The sequence below is a fragment of the Lycorma delicatula genome, chromosome 9 (assembly GCF_047948215.1).
Source record: "Lycorma delicatula isolate Av1 chromosome 9, ASM4794821v1, whole genome shotgun sequence".
Lineage (NCBI taxonomy): Eukaryota > Metazoa > Arthropoda > Insecta > Hemiptera > Fulgoridae > Lycorma > Lycorma delicatula.
The window spans coordinates 118,871,378-118,894,158 of NC_134463.1; the positions used below are offsets into that span (position 1 = coordinate 118,871,378).

Consider the following 22,781-nt stretch of genomic DNA (forward strand, 5'->3'; position numbering starts at 1 on the left):
AAGAAGTGGGAGGAGTTAATTTAAGAAAAGAAAAAACATAACGACCGAGATCTGCCTGCTGGGGCAGGGCCCGGGAACAACATAGCAGAACCTGGTGTCCCTGGCCTTAGCAGTTAGAGGCCGGCCAAGGGGAGCAGAACAAAAAAAATTACAGATTTTTAATATTAGTTATTATGTATTTTCAAAAGTGTTCTAAAGTAAGCCCTATGTAATTGTCACACTAAAAAATAGATGAATTTGATTTACGAGTATTTTTAATTTCATCTTTCTTTTGTGTTCCTTCTTAGGAGTTATTTAAGAGGTGCTGTAAAAAATCTTGAAACTAACTGAAAAAACCATTAAATGGCCCCCATTTTGATTTGGATGGTTTTGTTACTGGAAGATTTCTATATCTTTATTTTTGTTTTTCAGTACCCTTTAAAGCGATATATCACACTTTAACCCTTTTCATTTAAAATGTTTACGTTGCTCTGCCCATGTAGGTGATTGGCAGGAGTTGGGGTATTCTATACCAAAAATATAGAATATTTTCCGGTATTAGCATTTTATAAATTTTCTTTTATCGGTAAAAAAGTAATTTCACACTTATAATATTTATTAATTCTGAAAAGTAATTTATGTAAAATTTATTTTTGTGAATTAATTTATATATTTAAATATCAAAATGAATTCCTTTCAGAATAATGAAATTTCTGGCAAAGGAAAATATGCGATTGCATTTTTAACGACAGTTGACTGTTACGGAATAATTTGTATGATGGGACAATACATAGTAAGCACGATAAGATAATTCTGGATATCTTAATTTCATCGCAAATCAACCGATTTTGAAAATCACGAGTTCTAAGGTTCAAAACCTAGTAAAGACATTTATTTTTATACGGATTTGAATACTAGATCGTGGATACCGGTGTTCTTTGGTGGCTGGGTTTCAATTAACCATGCACTTAGGAACGGTGGACCTGAGATTGTACCAGACATTTTATTTAGATTCGTAAATATCATCTTCTGAAGTAATACATTAAGGTGGTTCCAGATGCTAAATAGAAATGAAAGATATTTTAAATTAGTATTAATATGTGTATGAGATTTAGCGAGTGTAAATATACTTATTTTTTTGTTTGTTCTAGAGTGAAAACCTATGGAATGCAATAGCTTCAAACCCATGGGAAAGTAAATCATCATGGTTTAAACGTGCCATCGAAATGTTCTTAATTGTACACAAAAATCATTGAAAATGGAGCCGGCTGGTGTATATGTATTAGATTTGAATTTCTTATTAAAGGTAACTGGCAATACTGATTTAATTTGAATGAAGCTGTATGTTTTTTGTCTCGGTGATTTTATTTAAAATTGAAGTGGAAAAAAGCGGTGTCTGAAGCGGAATTATACATAATTTAAAAGATGAAGTACTGATGTACATTTTATGTTATGCGATAGAAAAAACCATTAAGTATTTTTTCCTTTCGCTTTGAAACTAATTTGATACCATATATTAAAACCGATTTAATAGATAAACTTAGAAAATAAATCAACGGATATAATGGCCTTGAACAGTTAATAGATTACAAACACTAGTACAGTTAATTACAACTGTCTAGTAAGAAAGTGTTCAACATGTAAAAAAAACAGATAAGGTTAAAATTCTTATTATTAATTTCTCAGTCTCTTGATCAGATTATAGTTGGCATTGACTTTGAAATCTTAGAATTTTTGTTTGTAAATTTATTTTTTTGTTGATTTTATTATATTTTTGTTTTCGTTAATTTTACGTACATACTTTTTCCTTTTCCCACTCTGTTTCGTTATAATTCTTGCAAATATTATTAATATATAAGTAATCAATTCTCTTGTGCCCTTTCTGTTAGTTTTTTGAGTTATATGTCTAAGGTTATTAGGGAATATTTTACACCTATTTTTTGTAAAGTATTCCCTGAATTTTCTGGAGGATCTATTTAATAAGAGGAGGTGTTAAAAAAATGTAGAGTTAAATAGAAAAGGGAGAAAAATAATAAAGATAGATACTTGAATATTTTAATCTGTATTTACTCTATGAGAGGACTCAGGGAGATAGGAATCGTGAATTCACTTACCCTGAGAACCAGGGTTCATCGGTGATAAATTTGGTTCATGCATCTGCTGAGGTACTAAGCGTATTTACGGATACGGTTCTTTCCAAACATACTTCTGACTGTAGGCCAATCATGTTAGATTTATAGTGCGGGGATTGAAATGAAATAAGGGATGTTCTTCCATTATAACCTAAATTACAATGGAGAAATAGTAATGACACTAAAGTCAAGGATGAACTTATGGGTATTTTATCTATTAGTCGTTTGTTTAAATCGATTTATAAAGCATCTAGTTACAAGGCAGTAGAGGGAACATCTTGGTGGAAAATAGTGGAAGGACAGCCCTGGTTTGATCATTTGATCATGAATTTAGAAATGCTAGGAATGGGATGTTTAGTTTACTCAATATATACGAAGGTAAGTCAATTATTATCCGCAATTTAGTTATATTTTTGTTTATGTCGGTAGTAATGTCGTGTTGCGTAGATGACCCATGCGTGGTTTAATGTTGTTATGTCTGTGCAGGTTTGATGCCGCTAGGTTAGTTTCATTATCTCTGCCGTGCTGTTAACCGTGGCCGCTCCGCTTTCTGTGCACCAAAGAGCGACGTTCAGCGATCCGTTTTTTGTGGTCGGAAGGTTTATCAGGGACCGAAATTCATCGTAGACGTTCGGTCCAGTACGGGAACAGTGTGTTGCCGCAACGGAGTGTCTACGAACGGATTGAAAAATTCAAAAACGGTCGCACAAGTGTTACGCACGACGAAGGAGCCGAACGTCCGTTTACCGTCACAAATGAGAAAAACATTGAGCGTGCACGTGACGTGGTTTTCTTAGACAGACGAGTAACTGTCGATGAAGCGGCACATCGTCTGCAAATTAGTCTCGGTTCTACCTACGAAATCATCCACAACAGACTTGCGTTTCATAAAGTCTGTGCAAGACGGGTCCCAAAACAACTCTCACAGTCGCATAAAGAAGCGCGCTTTGACATCTGCCAAAAACATTTGGATCGCTACGGTAACGAACGGGACATCTTCTTAGACAGAATCATCACCGGTGACGAAACACGGATCCATCATTACGACCCGGAGAGTAAACGGCAGAGTATGGAATGGAAACATCCAAATTCGCCCTGTAAAAGAAAGTTCAAGGCTAAACCGAAAGAAAATTGATGCTTACGTTTTTTTGCGACTTACAAGGCCAAGTACTGGAACATTATGAGGAAAGGGACGCGACAATAAACAGTGCGCGTTACAGTGAGATGCTTACTGCCAAGCTGAAGCCTGCGATTCGAAGCAAACGTCGAGGACTGCTGTCGAAATGTGTTGTGTTGTTGCACGACAATGCCCGTTGACATACTGCTGCCCACACAGCTGAAACGCTCCAGAAACTCGACTTTGAAGTACTGGATCATCTTCCGTATAGTCCTGATCTTGCCCCTTCTGACTACCACTTGTTTGGTCCATTCAAAGAGGCATTAACGAACCGTCGATTTACCTCGGACGAAACAGTGAAAGAAGCGGTGCATTCCTGGCTCGCAGCTCGACCGAAAACCTTCTTTTATGAGGGCATCAGGAAGCTTGTGCAACGATGGACCAAGTGCGTTGAAATGCAAGGGGACTATGTTGAAAAATGATGTACATGTAAGTATCCTATTTGTATGGAAGACGGGGCTTGTCGTATGCTAAACATGTGAAAATATGTTTCACATGCAACCACTGTCGTATTGAATAAATTTGAAGTTTTTCTTAACTTTATGGTGGAAATTTTGTTATCTCTTACTTAGCACTGGCAAAATCTACCTCCGCCTTCCGGCGTGCCGAAAGGGATTTTTTATGTTTTAGTTAAATTACCTTCATTAACTTACTGATAAAAAAATAAAATTTGTAAAGAATTTAGTTTAAAAAAAAAAAAACAATATAAGTATTATCGACTGAACACGATGAAAAATCGGATTTGAATTCTATTAAATCAAAACGGATTGAAATGCGGCAATATTATAATTTTAAACCGAAACTAGAATCACGCTCGAATCTAAAAATTTCTACAAACAAAATCAAATGCGTATTTGAAATAAAGAAAACAAAAAAATTAGAGCTTAATAGCTGTTACATTCCACGTCGAACCGGTACTGTAGTAAAACTTCTGTAGTATTTTAGAGACAAGAAATCGAGTAACAGGGTGAAAAATTTATAATTTCAAAACTTAAGGAATTAGATGAATTATTTTCCGGTTTATCAGAAAAATTACACTCGAGAAAAGTTTTCGAACAAAAAGAAGATATTAAAATCGGTCCGGATAAACTTTACAAAAAAATTTTATTTACGAAAATCTTCACCTTTTACAGGATCGTATACAGAAGTTGACTCATAAAGGAACGGAAAGCATTTCAGGACACGTTCTAAAAGCGAAAAATAAACAAAAAATTTCATATAACTTAAATCTGGAAACTTTAAGTTTTCGAGCATATCTAGGTAAAATGGAGCCAACATAATATATGTTGGCTCCATTAACATATCTTATGTTATGGATGAATAATTAATTTTTCCCCAAATAATTGAATAAATTCGGTTCTACAACTGCATCTATAATAATATTTTAGAAAATAGCTAGCTATAAAAAAAAAAACAAAAAAAAAACACGAAAAAATTGGCATCAAAAACGTTATTTAATTGGACGTATTTTTTAAATTTCCATTAAAAAAATGTGTAAAGAATTAAATTCTGAGAAAATCAATTTAGTAAACATCAACTGAACATAAAAAAGAATTTAGGAAATTTTATTTTTATTTATTTAAACAAAACAGCTCGAAACATAGCAGAAAAACTCTGTGTTATATAATTTTTTTTTTGTCTTCAGTCATTTGACTGGTTTGATGCAGCTCTCCAAGATTCCCTATCTAGTGCTAGTCGTTTCATTTCAGTATACCCTCTACATCCTACATCCGTAACAATTTGTTTTACATATTCCAAACGTGGCCTGCCTACACAATTTTTCCCTTTTACCTGTCCTTCCAATATTAAAGCGACTATTCCAGGATGCCCTTGTATGTGGCCTATAAGTCTGTCTCTTCTTTTAACTATATTTTTCCAAACGCTTCTTTCTTCATCTATTTGCCGCAATACCTCTTCATTTGTCACTTTATCCATCCATCTGATTTTTAACATTCTCCTATAGCACCGCATTTCAAAAGCTTCTAATCTCTTCTTCTCAGATACTCCGATCGTCCAAGTTTCACTTCCATATAAAGCGACACTCCAAACATATACTTTCAAAAATTTTTTCCTGACATTTAAATTAATTTTTGATATAAACAAATTATATTTCTGACTGAAGGCTCGTTTCGCTTGTGCTATTCGGCATTTTATATCGCTCCTGCTTCGTCCATCTTTAGTAATTCTACTTCCCAAATAACAAAATTCTTCTACCTCCATAATCTTTTCTCCTCCTATTTTCACATTCAGTGGTCCATCTTTGAAGTAGTTTATGCGCGTGTACGCATAAACAACTTCAAATAAAGAAGTTGAGAAATCCGTGTGGATTTCTCAGAATTATGTTTTACACGAATTTTATTTCTAAGTGTCAATTTAACGTCAAATCTAAAAACGTGTACTTAAAAAAGAAATAAATATAAAAAATTAAAAAAACACTACTGCCTTAAAAACATGCTATTTAATATAGGATAATTAAAGGGCGTGCGGTTGACAATATTACATATAGTATATTTTTTCTATTTTTTTTTAGTGCGTAAAACTATTTTTCATTAAAAAAATATTCTAAAAAGTTGATGCCATCGGTTGATATCATTGCGCAGCTTTTACGCGACAAAAATATCTGTCGGATATAAAAATTTAAATAAATTTTTTTTAAGTTAGAATTTATATTTAAAAATTTAAATATCTCTTGCAATATCTATTTGAAGCGTTCATAAAAAATTTCATATTTTTACGAAAATATCTGACATCAAATAAAGTATTGAAATATTTAATTAAATATGAAGAGTATTTTTCTCTGAAAAGGTTTATTTTTTGAAGTATGAATAAAGGAAGAAGTAAAAAAATAAAATCGATATGTTTGATGATACATAAAACCCGTACAGAACATTTCGTTTTATTTGTAAATATACGCATCGTACGTCGGGTAAGTTATACGTATAAGATTTTTATTTAATTACAAAACGCACCCTTTGCTTATTAAACTAACATTTTACAAATATTAATTTTTTTATAAAAATAGGAAACAATTATTTTTGTTTAAATTAATATAAATTTAAAATAGATAAATATTTATTTAAATTTTTAATACTGATCCTTTTAAAAGTCAATAATAATTAAAAAAATAATATTTCTTTCTTTATTAGTGAAAACTCTTTAAATTTCTTTTATAAATTATCGTTATGTTTTTTAATCTTTAAATGGCTTTTTAAACATTTAATTTTTGAGTGATTTTTAAACTTAAAATATTCTCATTTTTAAAATAAAATTAAAGCGTTACATTTTTACTTTGTACGTGATTTACGCGTATTTGCAGTATATTGTATATTATATAATAAAGCTGATCGGGTCAAATTTTTACACGTAAGGCATTTTATAGATCTTTACGATTCAAAAGAAAGAAACAAAAAAATTATAATTTTAAGGCAGAAAAATTCCGACAGAGTATATATGCATCCGTCTGGAATTTGTTACAGTGGACTGTTTATTTTGTTTAAATTTTATTGATATCTCTAGACCGGATGAATCGATTAGGGTGAAATTTTGCACCGCTTCTGTACAGGGGTATTAATGGTCATGTAATTTTTGGCTGCAATCGATCAAAAGAACAGACAGAAACCCTTTTTACGTAGTTTTTACATCTTTATAGGTAATTAAGATATTTCTTGATCTTATTCAAACCCCCGCAAAAAAAAAACTCATTACTATTTTTTGTAGTTTTAAGACTTTGCCGGTGCATAAATCGAGTAATTTAATTAAAAACATTTTTTTAAATACTTTTTCTTGTTTTGGATTTTTCCCAAAGAAAGATAAAATTATGAAATTTTTTGTATAAAAATAATTCTAAAATTATCGGTCACAAGAGTTTTTAAGCAATTTAAAAAAAAAAATTTTAAGACAATGCCTTTGGGAGATAATAAGCTTATTTTTTATCTTTTTTTAAAAAATAATATTAATGAAGATAGTCAAATACGTTGACCGTGAGTCCCGTAACTTAAAATTTTGCTCAAAGGAAGGAATCACTTTTGTAAATAATTTTTTTATTTTTATCCTAGCCCTCGGTAGTTAGACTTTCTCAGATTTAAGAAATCCAAATTAAAATTATTCTTATGCGCGTAACTACTGTATCTTAATACTGCTTCAAAAATCGATAATTTTTTAATTATTTTTATAAAATATTTGGTCATTTTTTTGGGGGGAAAAAACAAAACAAAATATCAGTTCTATTTTTAAACACTCATATACATATCTACACAATTATATAAAGTAGAACAGCGTGTTTCTTTTTTCGAGATAAACAAAAATTCTGATGTTGAACCACTTGACTTCTTTGTACGCCAATTAAATTACATATACGCATTTTTTGTTGCACTTCATTTAAACCGAGATACTATCCTCTAATTCTTTAATAAAGCGGACAATTACACGATTTTTGAAACTAGAGAACGTGTACGCAAATTATGATCAGAAGAATTATATCGAACCGAAGAGCTATTAAATGATAGGCAACAGACAACAAATAAATGACACGATGATCGACTCCGACCTAGGAAGAATATTGTCCGAGGATATCAGAGTAATGAACTAAAAGATAAGAATTTTTTGCCATTTATTAAAGATCGGGCATGTATGCCTCAGTGTATATGTTGTTTTTGTGAGGGTCTATTTTTCAGTCACTCTGAAGTTAACTGTAATGTAGATAAAATTAAACTAGAAAATCCAAAAATAATGTAAATTATAATTTTTAATTAATATTAAATAATCAGATATTTCAATAAATTTATTACATATACACATATGTGATAATGCCTATTAAATTCCATATACAGATTTTCAAAAGTACATTATAAAATTTTATTCCAGTAATAACTTCTAACTTTTTTTTTTATTTTTATTGTTGAATTATTATTTATCGTAAATATTTTTTAACAAGCAGAAATTAATAATTATTAATAAATCAATATATTTATATTAAAAAAAAAGTTAAAAAAAAAAGAAAATGAATTCCGATTCGAACCGATGAGCCTTCCCTTGTAAGATCCAAATATTTCATTCATTAAACTTTTATTTGGCTATAACTCTGGAACTGAACTGGTATTTATGACGGATGGTTGAAAAGCTCTCAATGATGGCTTATTACTGCGGTTATGAAAAAGTTCTAAATCCGGTTTTTTTTTCTCTTCATTTTGGGTTTTTTTGGACACTTTTGATTTAGTCGTTTGCAATTAAAATGGGAGATGCACAAACAGATGTTACAACAGCCGCAAATCCAAAATTTCAACATACTACGGCTAGTCGTTTTTGAATTATGCGAGATACATACGTACATACAGATGTCACGCCGAAACTAGTCAGAATGGATTAAGAGATGAACAAAAGGATATTTCCCTTGAAATCTGAAAACAGAAATTTATCGCGATTACAATACTTCCTTTACTGCGTACAAGGAAGTAAAAACCAAATTTTTACCCACGTTTCTTGACATAAGTGAGTAGTTTTTAGATATGTTTCATCTCGAAAAATCTCTAAAATATATATATATATGGGTATGTGGTACTGGATATTTACCGGTTGAAGCGCAAACATTAAAGAATTAAATTACTGGACTGTGAACTGTGAGCCATATTACTAAAATAATACACTTAAATTTATGTTACATAAAATAAAATAATATTAAATAAATTAAAAAAATTTCTGTTTAACAATTACGTTTTCCCGTGAGAATTGCATGTGAGGCTGGAGTGGTGCACTTCGTGGGAGGCGAGACCGATTATCACCATTAACTGATAACAAACGGGGTGCCCCTAGGGTGCTGTTTTGGGAAGTGCAATGGGGTGCTCTTATAATACCTCTGCAAATAATCGTACTATTTCAAAAATTCTAAGGGGGTATTCGTTAGTAGGTTGAAAGTTAATTTTTACATGCATCAGATATATTCTAGAACTAACACACAACACACACACACACACACACACACACACACACACACACACACACACACACACACACACACATATATATATATATATATATATATGTCGGAGAATAAAGTACAGTGGAGTATCTTCCGACAAAACGATGAGAATATTCTTTAGAATATCTGTATTTTTAGTAGTTTTAAGAAATGTACTATTACTAGTAATGTTTTGTAAAATAAGGTTTAAATTGTTTTATTGCGGTAGGCTTAGCCCTAGGTAGGCACATGGTTGTCAACGTAGTCGGGATCCCAGGACGATAGGGGTATCATAAAATTAATAAAGAAAAGGAAATATGCAGTAGGTATATTATTTGAGAATATTGAGAAAAGGTAGTCTTGCTTTGGAACCCAGATCGAACAGACGTCCTGGTGGTCGCGAATTCGTTATTTCCCCGAGCCTCGGTCTATCGCAAGTTGTTTTAGTATTATTTGAATTCTAAATTAAATTAATCTTATATTATGATTCGTGTACTGCTGAGTTATTGATGGGTGATAGTTATCATTTGTAATTGTTTCATTGTACGAGTTGTCTACTCATTTTTATTGGTTGAGCTTTATTATAGTCTTATATATTCTCCACTTGTAATAATAAAAGTGAGTGAAACACAAAACGTTGAATCCCTGACAAATCTCCTCGCCTCTCCGACATATATATATATATACGTCTCTTCGTTTGTTATAGCATCACGCGAAAATCAACCGATCGATTACTTTCAAATTTACAGGATATATTCGTGTTATTTCAGGGAAAGTTTTAAACCATCGACGGACGCCCTAGCTCCCTTGTAGGTTAAGAAACAAAAAAATTTTTTCATGCGCAAGGAGGGTGAAGTTGTGAAAAAAATATTCATGAGGGAAATATAAATTAATCTTTTTACGTGGTTGTTATATTTCTGCCACCGTGGCAAAGAAATAGATTATGAATTTTTAATCGTCAGTTGCTTGTGTATTTTAGTTACCATAGTTACTATTATTCTGTACTTTGTAATTTAGTTTCTTTTTCAGGGTCCTAAAAAGCCTGAATATTATATTGATTATTATTATTCTCACAACGATGAGGATAACGTTTTGTGTAATAGTTCAGGGGTGGATGCTTCTAGGTAGATGAAAATGGCGACCGAAGCAAGCTGTGCGGATGTCCAAGATCCCGGAAGGCACCAGGAGCCCGTGAATCTAGTCGTGCACCTCCGCTTTTGATTGCAATTGATTGGACCAAAAGTGTCCAAAAAAATCAAACTCCAAAAAAAATTGGATTTTGGACTTTTTCTTAACTGCAGTAATAAGCTCTCACTGAGATCGTTTCAACGATATATCCATAAGTGGTACTTATTTTATTCGGTTATAGAGTTATAGCCAAATAACATTTTAATTATTGAAATATTTGGAACTTACAAGAGAAGGCACATCGGTATCGGTATAATTAAACTAAAATTAAATTGTATAAACGGAATAAGAAGTGGTGGAAAACATCATCATGTTATATTATTTTATCTACACTGTATTAGTCACAGATATTCATAAACATCTAAATTTTATTTAAAAATTAAATATCTCACGTTTAAAAAAAAAAAATAACGCTCTATAATTTATTTAAAAATTAAATTTCCGATTTCAGAAATAAATATCCCGTACTTTATTTAAAAATTTAATTTCCCGACCGTTTTTTTTTATAATCATAAACAATTTATTGCAAAACCTAATTATATTATCCGTTATTCCCAGATTTAAAATATTATTTATTTACTAATAAATTTATTATAATTTTCAGGTAATTTATTTTTTAATATTCAAACATGAGTAAATATAATACAGTGGCTGAAATGTTTACTACAATATTAGCATTCTTCGGTAATAGATTATTGATAAATCAAAAAAATAAAAATATTAAAAAAACACCATTAAAGGGAAAAATATTATTAATATCGGCAATTATTTTATTATTTTATAGTATTATTAGTATTTACGTATATTGGAACGATTCAAATTACAGGCAACTCATATTTGAAGACATTCTAGCATTATCTGTTTGTTTACTATTTGTGTACGATTTTATTTTTACACCAAGTAATTGCAAAAAGTTAATCGATTTAATGAAACATTCTGCGTTTAAAAAGTATAAATATATGAGTAAAACTGATATCGATAAATTAATAGATAAAGCCGATTCACTTTCGAGGATTGCAATACGGTAAGCGGCTTAAAATAATGTACGCTAGTCAATAGAGGTTTTTGGTAGGGTTTACGTATGAGGAATTAAAAAAATTTGCGCGCAGGTACCACAACGCGCCCGTATTTGGTTATATCGGGTTCTACCCTAATCGAACCGGGTCGATCAAACAGGACCGACTAAATCTCCCCCCTGTAAGGGACATGCACGATACCAATCTTTCGGTATCACTCGGAACATGCCGCTCCGCTGTAACACCAGACTCAGGAGAAGGGAAACGACAATAATCCCCAACCCCGGCGACCAGGTAACCCACTACCCAGACGCATCACAAGGAAAGATGTAAGAGCGTAGATACGTTAACAGCTACACTTGAACAAGCCTTTCTTCCGTTACAGAAGCAGAACTTTCCTTTCCTTTCTCCTGTTTAGCATCCGGGAATCACCGTCAGTTATTTCTTCAGAGGATGATATGTACGAGTGTAAATGAAGTGTAGTCTTGTACAGTCTTTCGTCGACCGTTTCTGAGATATGTGGTTAATATCTAAACCCGACCAAAGAACACCGGTATCCACGACCTAGTAGTATTCAAATCCATATAAAAATAACCTTATACTACGACTTGAACGATAGAGCTCTCGACTTCCAAATCAGCTGATTTTCGAAGACGCGTTCACCACTTTACCAACCCGTAGGTTACAGGTAGTACTTAAGTAGTCCAAGGTCTCACGCAGCTTAGTACAGGATTAAAAGTCTGTTTTCCGAAAGAATAAAGGCCAGTAAGGCTCGACCGCAGTCGAAATTTACCCTCTCCACACACATTTGCATACCCGTACACTCGAACACACTCATCCACATCTTGGCTGTCTTCTGTCTTCTGCCCGAGTTCAGTGGAGTCCCGATAGCCTCTTCGACTGAGGCGACCCTGTAGGATCCCCCGTGCCTCAGCTGGTTGTCTACCTCCCTCAAGCGGTCCGACAAATCCTCCTCGTGCAGAGACACGTCCGTGCCGGTCTTCTTGAGTCATCTTCAGTTTTAGAATGTTGTAAATAATCTTGGATGCAGCATTCCAACCGAACTCTGAGAGGAGCATCCCTCATAGAGTGATTCGGTGATGTTGCATCAGAGCTGTTTTTCCTTTTCTGATCGGATCCATGAAAATATCACATGCGTGGGTGTGTTTATAGCTCCACGATATTGACACGCATCCCTATAAAATCTCGTAATTTTTGCCCGGTAGGATTTGAACGACCCGTGTCCGGTTAAGAACCGGGTTGTCTAAAAATCCACCTCACCCTGTTTCCCGTTGATCCAGTTCTTCATATCAGGAATCAGTGTGTAGGTTCAGCGGCCACCTGCTGTTCGATTTCTACTTTCCTGCCGTCTGTCCAACAAGGCGAACAGTGCAACCGTCTTCGGAGCTTCCCTCCTTCTCTCCAACAGCTTCCCGATCTTCAAGTGTAACAGAGATTCCGGATATAACAAATGTGGCCTCAGCCGACATCGTTCTGTAGCCTGCTACCACACGCAATGCGATACGCCGCTGGACTTTATTAAGTGTTATCCTATTCCTGTCCTCAGCCAGGGCATCACGCCATTGCACGCATAAGAAGTTTTGGAGGTTATTACTCTCGCAAGTAGCACTCCTTTTTTTTGTCGAGCACCTATCGTATTCGCCATTACTCTGGGAAGATTCATGGCGGTTCTCTCAGGTAATATTCAAAATAGTTATATTAATAAAACTTTACCGTAAACTGATTCACGTCGATTTATTTATATCGTAATCTAAAAGAAGTGAAAGAAATTCAATGTTTTTATATGCAGAGCGTTAATTTTAAATGTTCCATCATCGGGATCTTATTAGATAGAAAAGACACTAAGGACTTTTTTTTATCTTTTTAATGTTTTATTAAAAATAAATTGTATACTTGCGTTTAAAATATTTGGCATTTTTTCGATACGGCAATCATATTTTTTTAAAATTGAAATCCATAATTTTTACATCATTTTTGGGTAAATGAAATCTCAGTATTGTGGTTTATATTAAGCAAAGGGTTTTTCTATATTAACGATGTTTTAATTAGTTAATTGACGATTTGGGAAACGATATCACCTAAAATTAAAAAAAAAAAGCTTTTTGACTTGAGTTTTTTCTTTCGAATGATATTAGAGGCACATTTCTGGGAATTATTTTAAAACTGTAATTTTTAGGTCAAATTGAAAAATAAAAAATAAATTTTACCATAAACAATATACAAAAAGAAATTGTGTATTATATACAGAGAAAAAAAAATCAGGGTGTAATATTTCGGAAGCCGTAACTAAAAAACAAATATTTCCGTACCAAATATTTTGAATTCTCCATTTTTTTTTATTTTTACGATCACCATCTGAAAAAGCTGTACTTTCTTAGTTCAAAGTCTGTATGTCTGAAAACAGATCCAGTAAAAGAAGATATAGAAAAAAAAAGTTGATGTCTTTCTAAATACGGACATGGAAAAAGATGTAGAAAACAAATGACAGATACAGTGAAAAATAAGAGAAACGAAGAAAATTAAGAAAATAAAAGCTTCTATTCTGAACAGTCGAGAGAGAGTAAGAAAACTAATTCGACCGGGTTGTACCGGGTATTCAAAAAATAATTTTTTTTTTTGTCTTCAGTCATTTGACTGGTTTGATGCAGCTCTCCAAGATTCCCTATCTAGTGCTAGTCGTTTCATTTCAGTATACCCTCTACATCCTACATCCCCAACAATTTGTTTTACATATTCCAAACGTGGCCTGCCTACACAATTTTTCCCTTCTACCTGTCCTTCCAATATTAAAGCGACTATTCCAGGATGCCTTAGTATGTGGCCTATAAGTCTGTCTCTTCTTTTAACTATATTTTTCCAAACGTTTCTTTCTTCATCTATTTGCCGCAATACCTCTTCATTTGTCACTTTATCCACCCATCTGATTTTTAACATTCTCCTATAGTACGGCATTTCAAAAGCTTCTAATCTTTTCTTCTCAGATACTCCGATCGTCCAAGTTTCACTTCCATATAAAGCGACACTCCAAACATATACTTTCAAAAATCTTTTCCTGACATTTAAATTAATTTTTGATGTAAACAAATTATATTTCTTACTGGAGGCTCGTTTCGCTTGTGCTATTCGTCATTTTATATCGCTCCTGCTTCGTCCATCTTTAGTAATTCTACTTCCCAAATAACAAAATTCATCTACCTCCATAATCTTTTCTCCTCCTATTTTCACATTCATTGGTCCATATTTGTTATTTCTACTACATTTCATTACTTTTGTTTTGTTCTTGTTTATTTTCATGCGATAGTTCTTGCGTAGGACTTCATCTATGCCGTTCATTGTTTCTTCTAAATCCTTTTTATTCTCGGCTAGAATTAGTATATCATCAGCAAATCGTAGCATCTTTATCTTTTCACCTTGTACTGTTACTCCGAATCTAAATTGTTCTTTAACATCATTAACTGCTAGTTCCATGTAAAGATTAAAAAGTCCTTGTCGGACTCCCTTTCTTATTAGGGCTTCTTTCTTATGTTCTTCAATTGTTATGTTAGCAATTGTTCTTCTATCTCTGTATTTGAACCCTAATTTTTTTAAAATGCTGAACATTTTATTCCAGTCTACGTTATCGAATGCCTTTTCTAGGTCTATAAACGTCAAGTATGTCGGTTTGTTTTTCTTTAATCCTCCTTCTACTATTAATCTGAGGCCTAAAATTGCTTCCCTTGTCCCTATACGTTTCCTGAAACCAAATTGGTCTTCTCCTAACACTTCTTCCACTCTCCTCTCAATTCTTCTGTATAGAATTCTAGTTAAGATTGTTGATGCATGACTAGTTAAACTAATTGTTCTGTATTCAAAAAATAATATGGGATTTTTATTTTCTTATAACTTCTGGATAAGGTGCAGAACGTTGATTTAAGGCTGGAATCAAAAAGCCAAAAGGCCAGTTTTAGTTACGCGCATGGCCTTAGAATGATTCCCCATATATTGGCTTGAGAGAGCCACTAGGTAAGTCGGAGACTTCTAAACACAAAGCCTTCTGTGTTTTCGATACGCTAAACTTGAATCTGTAGTTACAGTTCAACTTGGAAAGTTTAATGGTTCGGCTTCTCACCGTTATAACTCTGTACAAAAACGGTTGAATGACGTTTTCCCCGATCACTAGATAGTTCCGTACGAATCAAATGATACAACTTGTTTGGTGTGGCCTCCTAGATCACCCGATCTAATCCCATGACATTTTTTCCTTTTGGATTTTATAAAAGAGACTTGGTTTTTACACGATAGATCGGTTCCATTAGTTCAGACATGCCGATTAAAGTATAGGCAGAAGTTTTCGGTCGGATGGATGTGTTCTGCGTGACAAAAGGTGCTCACATTGAACGCTTTAGGGCAAAATAATGAGTTACTCTTTCATTTGTGATTTTTAATCGAAGACAAAATTAAGAGAATTCCTCGGCCGGTCAATAGAAAGATGTTTGAGACATGAGAAATGAGCGAGTAAAAATAAATCTGATTTTATTGTTTGGTAGTCCTTTATCTAGCTCCTTTGAGAACGCGGTACCGTCTCAGCTTTCATCCAGAAAGTTATGCGTTTGAATCCCGATGGGACGTAATATTTTTCAAACGTTATATAAAATTATTTTTTTTTTCCAAAGATAACTGAGCATACTGAAGAAAAGTATATTTATAAATCTTAACCGATAGTAATTTTTGTTTTCAATTTGTTTATTAACAGGTTCATGTCGGTAGGTATGGTAATGTACTGGGGACTTTTGTACGTTTTACCAACGCTAGCATGTATTTCATATGTGATAAACACTGATAAAATTGAGTTAATTGATGTAATTACACCCTTTCCGTCGCTTTCATTGATTACAGTGTATAATGACGATAAAACAATAATATTGATTTTAAATTTAATTATGCTAATAATTTTTACAATAACTTTGATATTGACTGCAATATGGGTGTTGTTATTAACGTGTTCTTTAATTTATATTTGTTTTGAATTGGAACTTTTAAGCGATATCATTGAAAATATGGATAATGTTATCGATAAATTCAATATTAAAAATGAAAATAGTTTTAACAAAAATTTATTTAAGAAGGAAACAAAATTAAGCGATCTAAAATGGAAACATTTTTTAAGAAATATACATCGTCATCACCTCATAATAATACAGTAAGTGTTAATTTTTTAAATTATTTTTACGGAAGATTATTTTCTTTTTAGGAAAGGTTCGGTAAGATTGATTAAAGAAGAAATTTTAGAATCAGTACGGGTAAATTTTACGGTGTATTACATAGTAAAGCTAGTAAATAATTACACAGTAATTATTATTAAAATTATTACATAGTAACAGCTGACATAAATAAATCATTTGATAGGTACATCTTTAAAAAAGCAAAAAGGCTCAATTCTTTTACATTTTACATGAAGCTGAAGACCGTTAATTCATTCTTATTCTATGAGAATCTTGATTCTTGAACATATCACATTTATTTACCGCCTAGGCTTTCTTTTGGGCCATCCTTTCTTGCAACTTTTTTCCCATCCTCCTTACAACCTCTACCTCTAAGACAAGGTAACTGAGATCTCGGACATGATATCTTCTTCCCTTTCATATACCAGTGATGTTCCGCGACTAACATCAGGCCGCGACCAACAACTTAGATGGAGCGGTTAGCACGGTTGTTATTGAATCTAAACTTGATGCGCTCTCCGATGGCATATTTCTGGCGGCTGAAGTACTCGTCTTCTCCTTAGGTGTCCTCTGAGCTTTTGGAGGTTCCATAGGTGGCGGTTGTATGATCTTTATATCCGGAGCTTTCTCTATTGTTACTTGCACCTGCATCCCACTAACGTGAGACTTTTTCTGCGCCCTTGCCACATCTTCTTTCGTCTTATGACTGGTCGAAGAAGTGTTGTTTTTGGCTTTTTCAGATCTCTCCTTATTCCTACGCACGATATCGATTGGTGTTTGCATCAACGCGGGTTTTGCTGGTTCTTTTTGTTTATAAAATTCGATCCTAGTGACTGTTCTATATGTTGCGTCTTCGTTGTAATATATCTTCTTTTGAAAGATATCAGGAGGAGTGATGTTTTTGAAGATGCTGTCGCTCAAGGTCAGGCGCACTGTACAAAATCTCGTCTTTGCACATAAAATGATTAATGGGGATTATTGAATGCGATTTAAGGAACGTGTTTCTTTTATTCGCTCTATAATAGACATTGGCAGTTCAAATTGTGTAAAAATTGTAGATCAACACCTTTATCTTGGTGCATTAGCAGGCTAAATGAAATTGGTTGTGTGGTCGATGTGTTTCAATTTAAACCCTGCAACATAATAAGTTTATTGGAGTAGGATTTCTTGTTAGTGCCTCGTTAGGTTAATATATTTTTTTGTGTTATTTTTGTGTATTTATTTATTTAATTTATTCTTTTTGACGTTCCCCTGCTTCATATGTCCCTTGATTTTTTTTCAGGTACAGCTGTAAGGGGAAATGCAGAGGCCACCTAAAAAAAAATATTATTATTATTAAGGGCTGGCGCAGGGGTTAATTCTCGGCTCCGACCTTTGGAATACCGTCTATAATGACTTCCTAAGGTTGGAAATGCCTGAAGAATCGACCTTGGTTGGTACGCTGACGACTATGAGCTACTTGTCTCAGACCGCGACGTGGAGCGCGCTCAACTGTGGCTTAGCCGAGCTATGAACAAGGTCAGTGACTAGCTGGACGACGATGGGTTTTCTCTAGCCCTTATCCCAACCCCGTAGGGGGAAGACACTCACCTTGTGACATTACCGGTTGCCACACCACCCCCTCCGTTCCGAGCCCTGTGGGGCGTTACCCTGAGGATCATCTTTAGATTCTCTAACCGATTACATCTCACAGTCATCAGCCAGGCTTCGGTCCGGATGTCACAGATGTAAATGCCTCGGCAACATTTGAATCAGTAAATTACATATCAAATTTCGCCTTCACGCAGGCCTCAAACGGACATCTCCACATCCGCAAGGGCGGTGTGTAGAGGGAGCTGTCAGCAAAACGGAGATCGTGGTTCTAACGAAGAAGCGTATCGACACCCTCCTCCCTCTGCTGGTCGGGGACTAGGATGTCGAGACCAAGCCGGCTGCGAAATATCTCGGTATGATGATTGACCGGAAATTCAACTTTGGTGAGAAGCTTCAGAGAGCCGCCGACAAAGCTGCAAAAGCCATAACCGCTCTCAGCCGACTCAAGGCGAATTTCGGTGGACCGAAGGACAGCAGACAGCGAATGCTGATGTCCACGGGTTATACGGAGCGGAAGTCTGGGCAGTCGCTAAGATTCGAAAGATATCGGAAGCGGCTCGAGTCGCGGCCTTGCGACTCGCTTCCGTGTAACGGACGGTTTCCGAGCCTAATGTTCTGGTTGCCGGCGTCATTGGTTTGCTTGGCATTTCTCCCACCCCATTCGTCGTCATAAAGCATAAGAACGAATGTCTGTGCCACAAACGGCTATTGATCCTCGAAACAGTTTAGCGACCAGTGTCCTAAATAGCACCTAAACCTTACCTAATAGCGATACTCGCCCATTGGTCTTTTGGCAAGGGAGCGCCAGGCGGCCTAAAGGAGCCGAAGACCGGGAGACTATCGCCGAGGAGAAACGGACTCGCACGTTTCTCGTATGGCACGAGAACTGGCCATTAGTCCAGAGGACGATGGACCTCAAGGCTTATCCTTTTGGACAGAGCGGCGGCATGAAGAGGTGAAGAACTACGCGAATCAGTTTTGCGCGAATCACTCCCTGCGTAAATACATTTCCACCTACCTTCCCGCCAAACAAAAAAAAATTATTGTGCAGAGGTTTCTCACCGTAGTGATTATTCAGATTATGTATGTTTAAGTCCATATTTAACTGCAAGTTCTTGGTAAATTAATTTCGACAAGAACGAATTATGTTCGTTGTGTTCTGTTATTATGTCTTTTAGTGTATTCTGTTCCAGTGAATATTTTACAACCTCCTGTTATATATTCGATAGTTTCTTTGAACTGTAGGCATTTTCTGCACGTATGTCCTCTTTCATAATGTATTTTTTCGTGGCAAAGTAATAACTTTACCTTGTGCGGCTAGTGCAAATCCTTCAGTCTCTGGAAATAGTTGTCCTGGGCCATTTTACGATAATTGTGAGCCATTTATACGATAACGTTCGGTCTACGTTTGAGTTTTGCATTATATTGTAGCGATTACCATGGAGTTCTTTGCCTGCCCGTGATTCTTTAGTTTGTTGTGTTGTGGTTGTATGGATGATATGAGTGTCCTTTTCTTGTAGATTGAGTGGTGTGTATTGCTTGTCAGCTTTGATAGCTGTTTTGTGGAGTGACAGTTTTAGTTTTTGAAATACGATCTTAGGTTTTCTATTTGCTTGTTGTGTATTATTTTTAGATTTATGATTCTTCTTCCTTCTTTCCAGCTAATTGATTTTCTTTCAGTGCACAAATTTGCTTGTAGTTTACGACTATTTTAGTCCTATTGAGACGGTTTGGATGTTCACGGTCTGTGTCTGACGCATTAATTACGCCAAAGGGATATGTTAAAACCAGGAATGCGAATGTATCAATTGCCTTGATGTTTTTGGCGTTTATCTGTTTTTGAGCCATTCTTTAATTATTTTGAAATATATGTTTGAATTTTGTTAAAATCCCAGGTAGTTGTATGTTTCCTGTGGTTTCATGTTTTCAAGTGTTTCATTGTTTAGTATTTCTGTTGCCCCTACTTGTCTGAACTTTTGTCTGGTTACGTGAAGTATTTTACATTTGTTAATATCGAATTCCGTGTACGTATCTTGTGTGAATTCTTCTACTATTTTCACTAGTAACTACGTGTGTTCTCTGTTTTGTGCGTATAATTTGATGTCATCCGTGCACAAAAGGTTAATCGTGTGTTGCGAAGTGTTCTGATGTTTTATTTTGATGTATTGTTCAGCATATTTGAAAGAGGATCGACGGGTAGGGAAACCCGTAAGGCGCTGACGGAGTCACCCTGGAATATTCCTCTGTTGATTTTGATATCTTTGATTTGAATTTCTTGTCCGTCTGAAATTAAATTTATTGTTGTCGTCCATGTTTGCATGATTGTTTGTAAAAAGTGTTGTAGATATGTTTTGATTTTGTAAATTTGCATAGTTTTCAGTATTCAACAATATCAGAACGAAATTAAATGCTTTTTTTGTAATATAAGCAAAAAAAAAAAATTGTACATTCTTAAATATAAACACAAGGGTAAGTTAACTTATATTATTTTCTAAATATAGATCCACACGATTCCATATACTGTCGCGTGTTCGCGGCTCGTCCAGGATATTGAGAGACTAAAAAACTAAAAATTTCGTATAACACTTTATTACTCCAGGAACATAGAAAATAGAATAAATAATAATAATAATAACAACAATAATAATAGTGAATACATGGCATATAAAGTAGTAATTCATCTGACAAGATTTGTTTAAAAAAAATTAAATTTTAAAACGAGAATACAGTCTAATTTACTAAAAACATTAAAATGACCACAAATATTAATACCTAATATTGTATTAACAACATAAGATTCATCACAATATCCATAACCTTTCGAAAAAAAACATTTTATGGTTTTCTTGTCCGACTTTTTCATATTGCGGTGATTATGTCTTTTTTTAAGAATTACTTTAGCTTATATTTATTGTAGAAGATATATTTCATGTGAAATTCTTTTAAATGTCCGAAAAATTAGTTTTAGTTGAACTTTTTCCAATTTATATTCGCAATATCGTCAATACAACCGTTTTGGAAAGTATAAAAATGAAAAAGAATCCAAACCGATCATCGATAGTAATCAAAATCGTTTGCAAGTAAAAAGAATTTAATTAACAGATCCAGAAGATTTCCTTGCTTATTCTTACAAACTAATAAATATAGATGGAAGAAAGTGTCGTGCTGATTTCTTATAATTAAAAAAATGATAGATACATGTTAATTAACGGGGACGAAACAATAATCTTTTACTCGATGTATCCGGATCGATTCAGAAAGAATTTGGCATAATTATTTCTGCCTGCGGGACATTAGATTATATTCAGTTTTGGTGTTCGCAATTGGAGTCAAATTTGCAGAGACATATGGACCTTAAGGTTCCCATATCTCATCATTTTACGCAAAGGGTATATCAATTTTTTCACACAATTTTACAGCTCTTATTTCGCTTACTACATTTTCTGATGATTTTTCATCTTATTCAAACCTTCATAAAAGAATAAGCAAAACAAATTCATTTTGAATTTTTTGTTATCTGTACTCTCAACGACGGTTTCTTGTACTAATTAAATGATATATGTCATTTTGTTCAGTTTTTATTCAGGCACAGTTAACTAATATTTTTTTTGTTTTGTCATCTATTATTTTGTTTGATATCTTCACAATCAGAATCAACAGAATTTTATGAAATTTTGTAAGATGATTTCTTAATACAAGTCACTGATATCATTTAATTTTGGTCAGAAGATGAAGAGATACAGTCATTCTAGGTCCTATCACAAAATATCAGTAAAAGAGTAAAATAATTTTTTACATAATTCTTTACTTGTATCCTTACATATTTATTGTTCCGCTTAATGTTCTTTCAAAAAGTCAATTGAGGGTGAAGTTGTTAAAGTTGTTAACAACTTTATACTTGGATAGCTAAAGTTGTTAACTTTATTGCTTGACAGGAACAAAAAAAATAGATTTTTGCAAGTCTGTAGAACAATGTTATTTGAAGAGTTAAAAATTAATATAAAATTTGTATCTACGATAAAATAAATCAATGTTAACTTGTTATCTTTCCTGAACAACGAAAAGCTAATCGTTCAGTTACAGTCATTAAGGAGAGTTCTATCTGCAGAACCTCGGTGTGAGGTAATTAGGCGTGAAAATACCAAGCCTGATTGGATTTCATACCAAGATGATATTGGATGAAAGCACAGATTCTACAACTCTTGCATGCGGTAGTTTTTAATTGGAAAATTTATTTTTATTTTTTTTCAGGAAAGTGAAAGATGTATATAATTCAATGAAATTTTCCTTGTTGGTATATAATCAACTAATATGCTTCCATTGCAGTGTTATGCTATATTGCATGTTTCAGGTAATAATAATACTAATTGAAAAGATTCTGTAATTAGTAAAATAAAAATGAAAAAATAACATTTTGATATTGTTGCAATTTATCAGGTAGTTTTTAATTTTTTATGTATGAGTGTATTGAATACGTGACTAAAGCATTTCAACTGTGAAAAATAGATCACCAGATCTGTG

The 22,781-nt window shown here is 33.7% G+C and overlaps 1 protein-coding gene across 7 annotated transcripts in view; it reads left to right on the plus strand.

Moving 5' to 3' along the window:
* Positions 1-22,781, plus strand: part of LOC142330214 (uncharacterized) — an 81,841-nt gene that overhangs the window by 50,793 nt on the left and 8,267 nt on the right. For 2 of the 7 annotated variants that reach the window (XM_075375350.1, XM_075375351.1), the window contains one exon: positions 1,131-1,285. In XM_075375350.1, coding sequence (XP_075231465.1) covers positions 1,238-1,285 — 48 coding nt within the window. In that variant the 5' untranslated portion in view covers positions 1,131-1,237. Of the gene's footprint in view, positions 1-1,130; positions 1,286-3,483; positions 3,718-18,166; positions 18,186-22,511; positions 22,612-22,781 lie in introns of those variants that run through there. The other 5 variants (XM_075375346.1, XM_075375352.1, XM_075375345.1 and 2 more) reach the window with 5 other exon arrangements.